Source organism: Ornithorhynchus anatinus, chromosome 6, assembly GCF_004115215.2.
Source record: "Ornithorhynchus anatinus isolate Pmale09 chromosome 6, mOrnAna1.pri.v4, whole genome shotgun sequence".
In the NCBI taxonomy this organism is placed as follows: domain Eukaryota; kingdom Metazoa; phylum Chordata; class Mammalia; order Monotremata; family Ornithorhynchidae; genus Ornithorhynchus; species Ornithorhynchus anatinus.
The window spans coordinates 23,112,725-23,129,875 of NC_041733.1; the positions used below are offsets into that span (position 1 = coordinate 23,112,725).

At 41.7% G+C, this 17,151-nt stretch overlaps 1 protein-coding gene across 3 annotated transcripts; it reads right to left on the reverse strand.

The window, feature by feature from the left end:
• Positions 1 to 314: 314 nt before the first annotated feature.
• RAP2C (RAP2C, member of RAS oncogene family) lies at positions 315 to 14,623 on the reverse strand. 3 transcript variants are annotated; one of them, XR_003760471.2, is made up of 4 exons: positions 14,089 to 14,623; positions 11,264 to 11,582; positions 2,675 to 2,748; positions 315 to 2,307 (listed from the first exon to the last, which is right to left on the reverse strand). XR_003760471.2 is itself a non-coding variant. In XM_001514754.5 (3 exons), exons 1-2 carry the CDS (start codon positions 14,359 to 14,361, stop codon positions 11,304 to 11,306), a joined length of 552 nt encoding a protein of 183 aa, XP_001514804.2. In that variant the 5' UTR covers positions 14,362 to 14,623; the 3' UTR covers positions 315 to 2,748; positions 11,264 to 11,303. The 3 variants fall into 3 exon arrangements, 1 of the variants encoding a protein (XP_001514804.2); XR_003760472.2 differs by having other exon boundaries at positions 315 to 807; positions 2,166 to 2,748; XM_001514754.5 differs by having other exon boundaries at positions 315 to 2,748.
• Between the last annotated feature and the right edge of the window lie 2,528 nt (positions 14,624 to 17,151).

Sequence of the window (17,151 nt, forward strand, 5' to 3'; positions counted from 1 at the left end):
AAAAAAGCTATATTTACATTCATCTTAAGAATTCAACCAATAGTAGCGTATCTTAAGTTACACATAAACTACCTAAATCTTATTGATGCGAATGTCTGTTTAGATTTGTAGAGCTCTCTTTGTCTACACATACAGTAACAGGAAAAAAAACCCCCAAACTGCATCTTGAAAAGACTAACATTTTGAGTCTTCTGCAGGATTACTACAGACATTACAAACGCTAAAAACGTAAATGCTTTCAATTACAGAAATAAGACATACATTAATCGAATGGAACTAAAACAAAATTTCACAAATAAGGCAATGCACCCGCCTCAGTAATACAGATGTCTATTTTATTAAAAAAGTTACAAACAGGTGGACCGTAGGTTGTCTTACAAAATGAAGAGAATGAAATCTATTGGAAAAACTTTTATTTTACAAAGCTTTATAGGTCATTGTTCTATTTTTGCACTTGATAGTCCAGATTTCACCTTTCACTGATAAAGATACAGTACATTAGATACATGATGTTAGGTTACATTATTTTATTTGCAGAGCCCTTCTGCAGTGATTTGAACAACTCCTAAACATATGTCATAATAAAGACAATACATATATTGTATTTAATATTAGTTTCTTATTCTAATAAGCAACTTCACATGCAATCTATTGAGGAAGCCTAAAATAACTTTTGGTCCCTTTTTAAAAAAATGTGCTGGAGAAACCATCTTTACCTCTCACTTTCCCCCATTCTTGTCATTCTAAGCTAATTCAAGTCAATTTTTCTGCTGAGGTCAATGACGATGAATACTTTGATAAAACTACCTATAGGAAAAAAACCACTGTATAAAAATCAAGCCCAAGTTTTTCAGAAAACTAAAATCTTCATGAATTACTTGAATCTTCTATTATTTACTACATCTAATACAGATCAACAATCACCACTTAATCTACTTTGAATTCAGTGTTTGGTTTTAAGTCTGGTATTAAAGTGCAAACCTAAATTAAGAATCAGGTTCAAGCAGTTCATAAACTTGGTACCAATGGGGAAAAATAGATTTCAACTATTCCCTCTACTCCAATAATATAGGATGCCTTTGTGTCCAAGAACAGGGCTTTAGAATTTTCTCATAATTCCACAACACAAAGAGTCGAATAATTCAATCTGACACCCTGCTCAATAAAAGCCATGGTCATATTGATCGATAAATCTCATAATGGTAGTCACTGTTGATTTAAGCTATTTTTACTTAGCTCTTTCACATTACAGTTGCTAAAACTTCTTTAACCATCACTGTGAATACTAGAGCTTTCCTTGACAAAGTTATTTAGCTATTACAGGTCAAAATGTCTTCCTGTTTGTTTATTCCTTTTTGTTTTTTTTTTGTTTTGTTTTAATTAGAAGCATGTTCAAATGACTAAAGCTGGGCTCCTAAAATCTATAACTTTGGTGCAGTAGGTGAGCTGCAGTTATTAAGTTCTGCAAAACCAAAACCAAAGAAAGTACACAATTTTAAACCATTGCTGAAAAAAGCTCATGTAATAATGTTAAAAAAAAAATCTTATCTGTTCTTTATACATTTTCATTCACCTGTGTTGCTGTTAAAATTTTCAAGTATTCAGACAAAATATGTTGATCGGGTAAACAACATGGAAGGCAATGGCTGCTTAAAGCCCACGTACAGTTAGTAGCACTGAAACTTGGTGCTTTCCCCTACTATGTTACAACTGGTTTTGTTTCTAATACTAACCTGTTTACTGGGAAATAACTAAAAAGCTTTTGTGACAGTGCAAGAAAACTTTAACAAATATTGCTTTAAAACATTATTCAGAAAGACAAATATTAGGAACTAGAAAATGTAAAATCATTTTATTTGCATTCAATTTACATGTGCAGCGGTCCACTAGGTTAACACTTACTAACCTGTCAGACAAAGCTGAGCTATCTCTGTTTAGGTACACACATTATTTACCAAGGACTCCAAGATCCCCTTTCAAAGGCATTCCTAAATTGGCCATTAACTCAATTTAAAATTCCACAGAAAGGAGGATCCTACTGCTACAAATCAAAGCTGCTGCAAATGACACTAGGTTTTTAAAACCATGCGGTTTTCACAATTTGCTAGATGGCTGAAGAGCTCCATTTCAAACAGCACTCTCCACTTTTAGAATGAATCACTTACAATTATTTATGTTCCAAGCAGCTCTCAGCTGAAAAGGGATATTCAATCCATACAGGTAAACCACGATCTTCGGTTTTTGTCTTACAATACTGTCACATGTAAAAATCTCTTAGTATTGACCAACCATTTCAGGAGAAATATTCTGTAAATAGAATTAAGCACTGTTGCGAGGTAATATACAGAAGTAACCATTTGTTTAAGGCTCAATTTATTCTCCGTTAAAACTTTCTTGTAAAAGGCATTGAGTAGGTAATACTGAGTTTAAGTATTTAATAAATACAAGTTCAGAAATTGATTAAAGAAATCAATTAAAATATTAAAAATGAACTCTTGCATATTAGCCATTAATATGAACTTAGAAAGCTATAAAAGGACTGATTGATAAAGAACAGACAACTTATGGTAAACGTGCTAAGCATTCCTGTTTAAGGTCTGTGGATCTTGAAGGCCACCGACCTTATGCACTTAATTAGACGTATGGCAATGTGCTGTAAGAGAGACAGGTTTACCAAGGCTCAGCTCTGCAACCTGGGCTGTAAAGTTCTCCAAAGCAGCATCTGTGCAAATTTCCTCTGAGTTTTATCTGCAATTAACAACATTTTTTGTTTAATGAGAAGTTTGGAAGGGGAAGTACACTTAAGAAAGAAAGAGAACTATCTACGGGACACTAGTATCATGGTATAGTAAACTTACCCACGTAAGCATGCACTGAGACAATATATCCTAGGATCACAAGGGCATCACTGCAAGGATGATGGTTGGTTGCCAGATTTACCTATACAAAGGTCATGGGCTTCTGACCAATCAAAATCAGCCCTGCCACGCCCCCGGTCAAGAACAGAAAGGCTTGGGAGAACTTCCAGGAGTGGCAAGGGAGACGGGCTGGGTTTTTCATCAACAGGAACATCATTTATTTAATCCAATATCTACCAGGTTCAGAGCACTGTAGAATGCACTTGGGGAACCAGGCATAAATTAGAGATACTGTGCCTACCCTTGAGGATATAAACCCTGTCTCAAGCTCCCCCTTAGATGGCAATGCAGTACATGCCCTTCTCTCACCACCGATACTACCTGCTACTTGATGTCGCTTTTAGTAAAGTTTTAAATGGTACCCCAATCCCTTTAACCTCTAGTACAAGTGAAAACATCCCAGAGTGTGATCTACTGGTACTGGAACCTGGTATTACTAGAAACAGTCTTAAGTACCACTTCCTCAGTGGTGATTATAACAATGTGGGTTTATTTGTACCCGAAGCTTTTAATAAAGCTTGCAAAACGCCAAAATAGCAAACCACCAATGACTGTTTTAAAGCAGGATGTGTGGCTATTTTTCTGAACATGCATGCAAACTATTATACTACTATTTATTAGAGGAAAACACTTATATCTAGATAAAATTTTACAAAAGGAAAATGCTTTTAATTCTTGAACAACATCCTTCTGCATCTTCTGGTTTTTAAACTATTTTAAACAGCAAATAAAAGGCGCACTGAAACTTGAATAATTTCTCACCAAGGCATTGATAGCTGCATAATCCACCAGTTTAACCCTGAGCCTCAAGAAAACATTAATTACTAGAGCCGAAAGCTGGGAATTTTGCATGGTATGCATGTGATTTTTGAAGAAAATTATTTTGAGGATTCAACTGGTATGGAATAGGCCAATGGGGACTGTGATATTCAAGTTAAGGGTGTGGGTGGCATGGAAGGCCTGAAGTGGCGGTTTGTGGTGGGGAGAGAGATATAAAATGGGGGAGATTAGCGATTACTCCAGAAAGGCCTCCAGGAGATGTGATCTCAAAAGGGCTTTAAAGGGCCTAGTGTAAAGTGAGATGAGAAAGTGACCCGGAACAGAGCCTTGAGAGGGGAAACTCACAAATAGGGAGTGGGAGGCAGAGGAAGAGCCTACAAAAGAATGAGAAGGATCAGTCAGAGAAGAAAGGAGAGAACTGGTAGGAAACCCAAGGTTAGACAGTGTCTCTGGAAAATGGGACTGGTCCCCGAGGTTGAAGGGACTGTCAAAGAGGATTAGAACAAAATAATCAGATTTGGCAAGAAGGTGGTCACTGAAGACCCCAAAGCAGTCATTAAGCTAGAATTAGAAATCCTAACTGTGCCCATCTTAAATTGCCTCATAACATTAAATAAGCAAGCAGGGATAGATAAACTGTTACGTACCTACAGTTTGATTAAACCTATCCCGAAATGAAATCAGAGAGAATCATGAACTAGAGAATCAGGCTAAATTCAAAGACTAAGCTTTTTTAGTATTAATTCAAACTACGAATGAAAACTGTATTCACTACAGCGCAGAGTTTTCTAAATCTGATCTCAATAGCAAAAAGTGAAGTGTTACCTGGTAAGCGGCAAGAGAACAGAAAACATACCTTAAGTTATCACTTGCTCTCTTAGTTTGATGCTTTTAAATAGTTTTGGAAATAAAAGTTGTCTTTAGACTGTTATTTGGACTAATTTCACACTTAAGAGGCCCTAGGAGACCAAATCAAGCAAAATCAGCAGAAAGTCACAAATCCACAGCAGTAACAACAGGATTCCTATCCACTTCCAATGTCCTCCTGGGGGCTGGGACTACTGCTCCTCATGGCTCCCGGGACAGTCCTGTTACTTCTCTTATTAACAATGAAGCCACACTTTACAGGCTTACTGGACCCAAATCTGTACCTCATCCAGAAATAACATCCTGCATGCAAGGCAAAACACAAAACATGCTTGGTTTATAATTTTAGTTTCCACCATTCTATTCAGCCCCTTTTTTTTCTGAAATAGAAACTTTCACTCAAAACTTTACATATTTTGGTTTTATTTTTTGTGAATAAATTTTTACTCCACATGTAGTAGGTGCTTTGGCATTTGATCCCCAAATTAAATAACTTATAACTTTTTACTTTTGACTGACAATCCAAGTATTTCTCACCTGTGATTCACTGATGATAATGGTGGCAGCGGTCTAAATGAAGATCATACCCCAGCTACTTACTGGTTTTATATCAGACCAGGTATTTTGGCATTCTCTTTCAATTCCAAATTGGCTTTTAAGTAATGCTTCTACTGAATGATTGAACTGAGGAATTTGGCAACATATCTTTGTTTCTGGTAAAACGAATTTCTTCCATCAGTTGATCATGTTATTCAAAAGCGTACATTCCATCTCCTGCATTTTAGAATTTCCCTGAGGAGTACTCCCATAAGGTAGGATCTAGCCAATATTACTGCCACAGTACATCTTCCAAGGCAGTGCTCCAACTCTATGATGTAATTTGTGCCAGGTTCACTGATGTCAAGTCCTTGGCCATGGAGATTGAGGAAAAATGACACCCATGAGCAAGTAACTTATCAGCATGGTCTAATTTTAGGGACGGAAAAATATAAACAAGGAATGAAGAGTCATGAAATAGCCAGATACCCACAGACCAGGAAAAGCATCGCTGGGCATATACGCACTGCTGCAGGCAGCTACATACTCTAACTCCTATCCCTATGACTTCTAGAAACAACTAGATTTGGGGAATGGGAATGAGAAAAGCACTTAAAAATCTAAACAAAGTAATTTACATAGCTAATGCTGAAAATCCTAGCAAATTCCCCCGCCTTTTAAAAGTAGTTGGAATACAAAATGACTCAATTTTTTTTTAAAAGCCTTTCACAGACTATTCAAGACTTTGGGGAGTATTTGTTTCTATCACAAATGTGATTACATTTTCTTTCCACAGGCCACAGCCTGAATCAAAGATCTAGACCTTTTGGGGGGAAAGGACCAGAATGAAATAAATGACAACTTCAGAACAAAATTTCTTCCCTTTCCGATTTCATTTACTTGATTGTTAATGAGTTTTGTGCAAGCTATGAATTAAGCTACTAAAAAATAAGGCAAAATAATTTTTCTACCTTTAGGTACCATTTCTCTAATCTATTTTACCAATTTTAAATTATCCCCTGTAAAGAGGGAATACAGATAGCCAGAATCAATCCTCATTTTAGCAATTTTAACTTGAAGAGGAGTGTGCATCCAGAGAAAAGACCACCAGCCTGGGAGTTGGAGGACCGGGGCCCTAATCCTGGCTCTGCCACTTGTCTGCTCTGGGTCCCTGGCAAGTCGTTTAACTTCCATGTGCCTCAGTTTCCTCATCTGTCAAATGGAGATTAAATCCTATTCCCTTCTACAGAGTTGATGAGGCCCATGTAGGACAGGAACAGTGCCCAACCTGATGATTTTGTAACTACCCCTGTGCTTAGTACGGTGTTTGGACTACAGTACAAGCGCTTAATAAGTATAATTATTACACCTCCAGACCTAAGTTGTTAGAACTACAAGTAGAAAAATCTCCCAGATTAGTTTCAGGATCTTTCTGCCCATGTCCACCTTTCAGGGTAGGTGCTAGTGGGTGCTAAAAAGACAAAATAATAGAAGAGAAGCAATAAAGGATGTGAATCAATCATTGCAGTTTTTCTTCCCACTACTGTTTTCCTTTTCATCTTGATCCCTAGGGTTTGGAATGCTCAACTACCACTACCCTGCACTAGGAAAGTGACATCCTGAAATTACCACACAGTACAGTGCTCCCAAACAAACTCAAGAGTTTTGTGGCACACATGGACTGGGGTCCAAAGAGGAGTGATCTGAAAATTGGGACCACCCCATCCTCTGCACCTGATAGCCCTACTCGCCACTGGAGTGGAAGGCCCTGAGCTACGCTGTCCAGACCTCTAGAATCTGCAGGAAGCGACCTGAACCACCTATATCCTCTTTGCCCAATAATACTCTGAGAAAGCTGCATCTAAAATGTTTTGACAGTTTGGACAGGGTGGCCCAGATATGAGACAAGGAATGAAGAGTTATCTTTTACTGATAATGTGGGTTGAGGGACAGGGAGGGTTAGGCAAGAAAGGCATGAAAGAAGGAATTCAGCCATTGAGCTGCTCTGGGGTTGTGGGGGGAGGATGGAGGGAGAGAAGGGGGCAGAGCCAAAGGAGACTGGCTGAACACTGTCTACAAGATCCTTTGGGAAGGAGGGATATGAAGCAGCAATCCAGAGTTACTGCTGTGGTCCTGGAAGCACTGCAATAGCACATATCCAGGAGTATCAATCAAAAGTATGTTCTGAATGCCTACTGTGTGCAGATACTTTACCAAGCATTTAGGACAGTGAAATAAATTCACAGACAAGATCCTTCCCTTCAAGGACTTTACAGTATAGCAGGGAAGAACAGACAAGAAAATAACTTACAGAGAGAAGACTCTCAGTGCTATCACTTGGGTCCTGTTTGGGAATTTGTAATAATGTAACAACTGTGGTATTTGTTAAGTGCTTACTATGAGCCAAGTACTATGCTAAGCACTAGGGTGGATACAATCAGATCAGACACAGTCCCTAACCCTATGTGGCTATCACGCTAAGCTGGAAGAGAACAGATATTTAATCCCCATTTTACAGATGAGGGAACTGAGGCACAGAGAAGTTAACTGACTTGGTCAAGGGCACACAGGAGGCATGGAGCTGAGTGGGAATTAGAATCCAGGTCTCCTGACTCCCAGCCCCACGCTCTTTCCAGTAGGCCAGGCAATTCCTTGCTGTGAATCTCCTGCAGGTGATCAAAAACCCAGCATGGTAAACATGGTGCCAGGCTTATGCATCATCGTAAAGAAGCAATCTACTCGGGAAACACCAGATGACCAAACCTTACAAGTGGTAAGAATGAACAAGATGAGTTAACAGAAGCAGCACCAGGAGCATTAACAAATCCTCCCTCTAATTAAGAGCATCTAAAACAGAAGTGGGCAAAATTCAACCTACCAATCCTTTTGCTCTGGCCTGTGGGACATATCTGGACCACCAATGAATGCATTCTCAGCTGTTGCCTTGGATACAGTAAGCAAATTTCACTAGGCGGTTGTTGTTTTGGCTAGCTTGGAGCCAGTATGAAGCCAACACGGACAGAAGTGATTGCACTTTCTCCACAAGCCTCCACTTACCTCCAGCTTTTCTAAGGGTCCCTCTAGTCAAAATAGATTCCCACTCCTGAGCTTGCCTCACCTCTTCCACATTGTGGCCTGTCCTGCCCCATTGACTATGAGACTCAAACCATCGCTCCTGTTCAGTATGATTTTGTATAGGGAACTTCTTCCCTCCAGGGAATCAGGAACTGACTCTACCTATTATTCACCGGTGAGGTGTTCAATCTTGGGGCACCTTGGAACTTTATATTTACCTAATCTAAACCTACTACTGTTATGCACTCCAATAGCAAAAAAAGCTCAAAACACCTGGTAAGCCAAATCTGCTCTTTCTACATGGATACAAGGCTCAAAACTCTGGCCCTGAAAACTATCACTTGAAATCCACCTGAATTCCTCATGAGGCCTCAGTTTAAAATATTTCAGCTTCTTTTACTGTAGACAGGAACACACATACCCAAAATCTGCCACACTGAAATGCCTTTTCTCTTGGAGCTAAGTTTACAATCTTAAAGCATGAAGTCTTACCCAGGAAAAGTTGTGATCAATATAACTCAGGCCTAAAACTGAAAGAGCTAGGACCAGAGTTGTCTAAAAATTTCTCAGTTAAGGAAGGCGCAGGCACACGTGAGTACACACTTGAAATTCAAAATTGGTGCCCTCACAGTGAAGTTTATTTATGGGTGAGAACGTGACTGAAAAGGCCAATTTGGGACCAACAGCTCTGACCACACTGAGCACACACCAAGAGTATCTTTGGTGTACTGTCACATTTGTTCTTTGAAGTGCCTGGTGTGGTTTTCCCTCTTGCCTGTCTCGTGATTGACTTGAAGTGTGTCAGCTGAGGAAAGCTGCTCCTTTGCTATGTGAAGGTGGTCTCTTGTATTTTTAAAATCCCCTTCAGTACATTCATAAGAAAAAATCCAAGAGCAAGAAAGCAGGCACTTCACTCTCTTAATAAATAACCAAAAGATACTGAGAGTTGATAGCTAGAAGGGTTTGAGAGACAAGAAAGCAACTAATGATTTTATGAAGAACAAACTGATCTAAGAGTACAAAAGGCCTATCAAAGGAATAACTGTAATTTTTCAGGATTTCACAACGGCTTTTGACTCCATCCCACCTGACTTCATTGACAAGCTGCTGGAGTAGTGGCCAAGACAAAGGTTCGGTGGGCGCCCAGATGGCTTGAGGCACAACCGGAGGGCAGTCAACAAATGGCTCAGGGTCAAATCGGGAAAACTTTTTAAGTGGTGTTTCCAGTGAATCAGGTCCAAGACCTAGCCTATTCAATATCTTTATTGATTTAACTGCAGGAAGAAACCAAGAACAAACCTAACAGATTTGCAGATTACGCTAAACTGGGTAGGGCCAAGGCTCTGTAAAACAAGGAACAATAATCAGAGCAGGGCTTATTGGAAAAATTACCCAAAATAGTATAAAATTAAAATAGTCCACTTAGAAACAAAACCCCAAAACAGGCTGGAGGAAAAGCTGGCAAAAATACAGCAGCAAAAGATCTGGAGTGTCATAACTTGCCAATTTACTCAGAAGCTGAAGAAGTTTCAGCAATACAATGCCATTATTAAAAAAGCCAACAGAGAACCAGAGATTAGCGAAAGGAACAAGACATGCAAGAGTTTGGATGGAATCCTTCACTGTGCTGTCTTGCCATACCTTTATTATGAGTACCAGGCTGTTTTGGTCACTGCACGTTAATAAGAATGGAAAAGGATGTGGCAAGGGTCTGGAGAAGAATGATAAAAATGGTTCAGATACTGGAAAACAGGTCTTTTGAGGAAAGAGCAAGGAGATTAGAGTTGTTTCATCTGGAGAAGAGATGAATCAGGGATGACAGTAACTGTTTTCATGAACAGACAGTTCTCCCAAACATGTGTCTACTTTAGACTTTGGAGAGAATCCTGTTGGAGAATTAGGGAATATTCTTCAGCTGTGTGTCTGAATAGAACACGATGCAATATAAGAAGAAACCACTGTACTCGTGTGGGCTATCCATACTGCATACTGCAATGCTGGTTTTCCTTAATGTGAGGTTCTTTAAGGACAAAAACACTGGGTTATTGAAAAACTGACTGTACTCAAAAAGGCACAACATTACATGGGAAGGATGCTCACCAGTAATTCTCCCTGTCCACTGAAAACTGAACAAGAGGAAATGGTTTCCTGTTAACGCAGAAGAGATGTAACTTTGAACATCTTGATTATCTGGGTGATAAAATACTGGAAAGGGTTACCATGGGAAGATATGAAGTTCCTATCTCTGCAACCTTTGAGGAAAGAATATCCATATGCCTCAGGTTGTTAAGCATTCATTTGCTGGGAAGCAGAAAGCTGCACCAATGATCTTGAAATTCTTTTTAGCTCAATGAATCTGTGATGCGTTGCAGATAGCCATGTGCTTCCTGAATGGAGGACACATACAGAATCTGTTCAAACCTGAAGCTAGATTAAAGATCAGAGGAAAAATTTGGCACTGAATGCCAAATTAAGGCATCTAAATGCCAAGTACTCTCCATCTGAGTGAAGTTTGTGCAGATGTAATATCGCCAGAATGCTTTAACTAAGTGCCTTATTCTGGAATCAAAGATGACTGGATAGATGTATGGTTTTGCAGAAATATGAAAATGAGTATTTAGCATTTTAAAAGTGATGAAAACTACAATTTTTACACAGTTTCGCTCATTACTCCCATGTATATCAGAAGTCATGGTCCTTTATGGAATAACTATGTGAAGATTTTACTATCAGCATAGGATTATAACCTGAACTCATGATTAAGTAGAAGAAACAAAAGAGCTCAGTTAAGAGATACCTGCTAAATGACCCAACTTTCTTCTTTAAAGGACACAGATGACTTTAATTACAGCTCTTCCCTGCCACAAAATGGAAAATTTTGACACTGTGCAAATCACCTTTTGACATATCAAAGTGTCAAACTGTAACAATAAAACCAACACGTCAGAAGTGAGGGACAGGTGCTGCCAACTGAAAGTATTCTTTTGGAAAATTTATGCAATAAGTAGCAACAACTATTTTCTCATTTCATTAACTCAAAAATGCAATACTCACCTGCCTCAAGTAGTTAAGTGTATTCAACTAACCTGCTCTGTATGGCCATGATTGAGGTTTGTCTTCATCTTTTCACTGGACAATGCAAGTTGTACAACACTGATCTTGTTTTTCAGGCAGCGATGCATAGTTCATTTGCCTGACTATCTCAGCGAACAGTTCATCCACCATGGTTTTACTCTTTGCTGATGTCTCCATGAATGGACAGCCCCATTCCTGAGCCAGAGCTCTGCCTTCTGCAGACAAAACTTCCCTTTCGGACTCCAGATCCACTTTATTTCCCACTAGGATGAGTGGAACTTTTTCATATCTCTTCACTCTGACAATTTGGTCCCTCATTGGCTTGATATCCTATTTAGAGAATGAACTGATTAACACCATTCCATGAAAATATTACAAAATATTTTATACTATTTTAACAGTTAAAGGCAGTATACAAAAAGGCAAACTGGAAAATATGAGAAACTAAGTGCTAAACAAAGGCTTCTAACAAAATTGGACCAATATCTTTTTCATTTGAACTACAGGCAAAATGGGTACAAAATTGAGCATTTAGGTGCTGAACCCATGAACCGCAGAGTTACTATTTCTTCGTTTATATATATATGTATATAATATATATATATATTAAAGTTATCCAAACCACTGAAAAACAACTTAATGTACTTTTTCCCCTAATGGTTAGTACAGTGTTTTGCACAAGTAAATATTTAATAATTATAATCACTACTACATAAGTCATACGTTCATGAAGTAGATTAGGCATTTCCCTATACCCGGATTCTTTATCTCACTTATCTCAATACACGTCATTACATACTAACGCCTATGGAAAATGCTTGAGGGAAAATACGTAGGTGGGAACCATTAAATGGGAGAAAATAAACAACAGCATTTAATTACCTGTAGATGACCAGTGGCAAACATACATACATCAATCCATATTGTGCACTACTCTAATTTACTGGTATGTCCTGAGAGTATCCTTTAAAAATTCCAGATTTCATCCATTTTGGTGTGGGAGATATTCAACACTCAACATTATCATAGAAGTCTAATGTTCCATTCATTTTTTGATCCCCACCCAAATACGAGTTGAAAATTTCTGATCCTTAGTATTAAAAAATACCTTTGATCGAATTCAACAACTTCATTTTAAACCTCTTTTCCTTTTCAAAAAGTGCTTTACAAAAACACTAGTCAGGGTAAATATAGGGGTCTGACCTCTTTGTACTCTAAATGCGAAATACAACTGATGAAATGTTGAATAGTTTCCCACTCCCTGGAATTTTTCATGGAAAAACCTGTTCAGGAGATTTCCAGGTTGAGATGGTTTGATTTAAAAAAAAAATCTTTTGAAGTGTGACCATTAAAAGAAAACATAAAATAGTAACTTGAGCCATTTCTTAAATGACACTTAAGCAAGCTAATTGACAAGAACTTCCACTACACAATGCTTTGTAATTTAAGGGCATTTTATATCCATTTTAGTTTGGTTGCTCTAGCTCCTCATTATTTAGGGCTTATTGCATAAACTGAGTAATTGGCACTTGTGGACAGAGAAATTGCATTTCTGAAACTATCCTCATTAGTGAAGTTCCATGAAAAGATTCACACATATACCTGTTCAATTTAACTGTAGAGAAACGAACAAATTTTGAAGAATAATATCCTTAAGGGCCTCGCTTTACACGCATACATTTTAAATGGATGCTTCAGCTAAAAACCACTTTCCTTTCATAGATGATGTCTAACCTTGGGCTAGGGAGAATCACATGATTATATTACTTCTTTTCAAAGGACAGCTAACCAGGGTGATTTGGTTCACCTTCTTCCTGAGGGGATGACGAAACTCCCAGCAGTGGGGAGTGGCAGTTTTCCGTAAAATTACTGCACTACTCTGGGCCTAGAACATCCCACAACCCCAAGTTCTACAGATCTGCACTACGATCAGCGCAGCCAAGTCCATTTATTTCCCTGGGATAAAAGCAGTCCATTTCCAGAGGCATATGGAACTACACCAGGTTTTTAGGCTACCTCATATTTTGGCTGGTTTCTCTCGGCACTCTCAAACTTCCACTGTCACTTGAACTCCTTCTCTGGGTGAGAATGAGTTTTCTCGTGAAAAGACGGGGAGCCCGGGGGTGATGAGCTCGAAGCCATTTCCAGTTTTAGACGTCCTTGCTCTAGACTACTTGGAAGATATAGGTCTATGATGGGAAGATGTGGCAGGAAAAAAAAAACACCCCAAACAAACCCAAAACACCTTCCCGATGCTGTGGCCTCATTTCAATAACTGGTAAAGATTGCTAAGAAACTGCTTTTTCCATTTGGGGTATGAGGATCACTTCGGGTCACCCTAATAAGGTGAAGGACCTAAAATTACACTTAATGTGCATGTGTGTACTTGGTAAAGTCCCTTTCCCTTTGGGACAACCTGATTACCCTGTACCTACCCCAGCGCTTAGAACAGTGGTCAGCACATAGTCAGCACTTAAATACCAACATTATTAAGGTGTCTTGTTTTTGTCCGTGTCTCCCCCGATTAGACTGTAAGCCCGTCAATGGGCAGGGATGGTCTCTGTTGCCCAACTGTACATTCCAAGCGCTTAGTCCAGTGTCCTTGCACATAGTAAGCGCTCAATAAATACTACTGAATGAATGCAGTTTCCTTAGGCCTAAGGCAAGACTGACCTTATACTGCTTTTCCTGTCTCTGAACATTTGTTCTTCCTCTTTGGTTTGAAAGGGCCCCGGGTAATAGTGCCCGTGGTTCCCAAACTCCGGGGTAACTACTAATCCGGGGTTAGTTTGCGCACACTTTAAAAAAAAACAAAACCGGACTTTAAGTCGGTTACCTGGAAAGACTGCTGATTAACCAGACTGTAAACGAGGATGAAACCTTGGCCATTTTTGATGTAGAGATCTCTCATGGAGGCAAACTGCTCGGTCCCTGCGGTGTCCAAGATTTCCAGCACGGAGGGGGAAGAGTCCACTTCGATCTCCTTGCGGTAGAAATCTTCGATGGTGGGGTCGTACTTCTCAATGAAAGTCCCCGTGACGAACTGTACGGTCAAGGCAGACTTGCCCACCCCCCCGCTCCCTAACACCACCACCTTGTATTCCCTCATCAGTCTCCCCTTCGCCACCTCCCAGCGGCATAAAACGACCCGCAGACGCTGGAGCGGCCGCGGGGGAGGGGAAATTCCGCCCACGATGGGTGAGGAGGGGGAAAATGGAAGGGGGGCGACAGGGGATGGTCCTTTTTAGGAGGTGCGGGGAGAGGGGGAAGGGAAGGCGGGGATGGAGAGGAGGTTCTCGGGGAAAGGAAAGGTCGGGGCGATGTCAGGCCCCCCGAGGGCGCGGGGTGGGGGCCGCCCCCCGCCCCGGAGGACCAGCCTGGGGCCCGAGCCGCTCCCGCAGGGCCGAGCGGGCCTGCTCCGCCTCCACACAAAGGGGCCCGGCCCGGGGCGGGGGGAGTCCGGTCCTCTTCCTTCTCCGGGCCCGGCCGTTCGTCCTCCCGGGTTCCTTCCTGTCGTCGCCGGGCGGAGCCTCCCGCCCCCGACGGGTGGGGGGACGACGACGCGGGCAAGGCGGGGCCCGCCCGCTGCCGTCCAGCCTGAGGGGGAACAAGGAGACACGTGAATCGATTTGCCGCCGCCGCCGCCGCCCGGAGCCCCGCTGTAGGCCGCCGGCTTACCCTGCTCTCCGCTCCCGGCCGGGCGGCTCCTTCACTCCATGGCCGCCGCCGCCGCCGCCTGAGGAAACGGCCGCCGGGTCTCGGCCCGTGCGTCTCGGTCCAAGCGCTCCGGGCGGCAGCGGCGGCTCCAAGACAAACCGTCCGACCGCCCTTCCTTTCCCCCCTACCCGGAAGGGTTTCCCCGAGACACCGGTTGCGCTCAGTCCAACCATCCCTTCCGGTCCGTCTGCCGGCCTCGGCTCTCCGGGCACTTCCGGGGAGCCAAGCCCCGCCCCCTAGGGAGAAGAGGGATTCCTCCCCCCCTCCACTGCCTATTGATGATGATGATAATAATAATAAAAAAAGTTAGTATTTATTAAACGCTTATTATGTGCACAGCCATGTTCTGAGCCTTGGGGGAGATCCAGGGTCATCAGGTTGTCCCACGTGAGGCTCACAGTTAAACCCCATTTTACAGATAACTGAGGCCCAGACAATAATAATAATGTTTGCATTTGTTAAGTGCTTACTATGTGCAGAGCACTGTTCTAAGCGCTGGGGGAGATCCAGGGTCGTCAGGTTGTCCCACGTGAGGCTCACAGTTAATCCCCATTTTACAGATGAGGGAACTGAGGCCCAGACAAAAATAATGTTGGTATTTGTTAAGCGCTTACTATGTGCAGAGCACTGTTCTAAGCACTGGGATAGATACAGGGTCATCAGGTTGTCCCACGTGAGGCTCACAGTTAAACCCCATTTTACAGATGAGGTAACTGAGGCCCAGATAAGAATAATGACAATAATAATAATAATAATGTTGGTATTTGTTAACTGCTTACTAGAGCAGTGTAGCTCAGTGGAAAGAGCACGGGCTTGGCAGTGAGAGGTCATGGGTTCGAATCCCAGCTCTGCCACTTGTCAGCTGTATGACTGTGGGCAAGTCACTTCACTTCTCTGTGCCTCAGTTACCTCATCTGTAAAATGGGGATTAAGACTGTGAGCCCCACGTGGGACAACCTGATTCCCCTGTGTCTACCCCAGCGCTTAGAACAGTGCTCTGCATGTAGTAAGCACTTAACAAATACCAACAATTATTTATTTATGGGTTCCAATCCCGGCTCTACCACTTGTCAACTGTGTGACTGTGGGCAAGTCACTTAGCTTCTCTGTGCCTTAGTTATCTCATCTGTAAAATGGGGATTAACTGTGAGCCTCATGTGGGACAACCTGATGACCCTGTATCTACCCCAGCGCTAAAGCGCTTAAAAAAAAACCAACATTATTATTAGTATTATGTGCAGAGCACTGTTCTAAGCACTGGGGTAGACAGAGGGTCAGGTTGTCCCACGTGAGGCTCACAGTTAATCCCCATTTTACAGATGAGGTAACTGGGGCCCAGAGAATAATAATAATAATGTTGGTATTTGTTAAGTGCTTACTATGTGCAGAGCACTGTTTTAAGCGCTGGGGTAGATACAGGGTCATCAGGTTGTCCCACGTGAGGCTCACAGTTAAGCCCCATTTTACAGATGAGGGAACTGAGGCACAGAGAAGTTAAATGACTTGCCCACAGTCACACAGCTGACAAGTGGCAGAGTTGGGATTCGAACCCATGACCTCTGACTCCCAAGCCTGTGCTCTTTCCACTGAGCCATGCTCCTCCTCCAAGGGAAGTTCCTCACTCAAGACCAAAGGCCATCACGGGGCTTCCCTCCCTTCCTATGAGGAATTTTCCCTAGGGCTTTCCCACCCACCCGGCGCCTTTGGCAGACATGGCCTGACAGCCCTTAACCCCCTCCCCTGTGAAGAGTCTGGGGGAGGTGTGGGGGTGGGGAAGGGAGGGAATCTGGCCCAGATTAATAATAATGGTGGTATTTGTTAAGCGCTTACAATGTGCAAAAGCACTGTTCTAAGCGCTGGGGGTGGATACAAGGTGATCAGGTTGTCTCACGTGGGGCTCACAGTTCTCATCCCCATTTTACAGATGAGGTAACTGAGGTCCAGAGAATAATAATAATAATAACGTTGGTATTTGTTAAGCACTTACTATGTGAAGAGCACTGTTCTAAGTGCTGGGGTAGACACAGCGTAATCAGGTTGTCCCACGTGAGGCTCACAGTTAATCCCCATTTTATAGATGAGGTAACTGAGGCCCAGAGAATAATAATAATAATAATGTTGGTATTTGTTAAGCGTTTACTATGTGTAGAGCCCTGTTCTAAGCACTGGGGTAGATACAGGG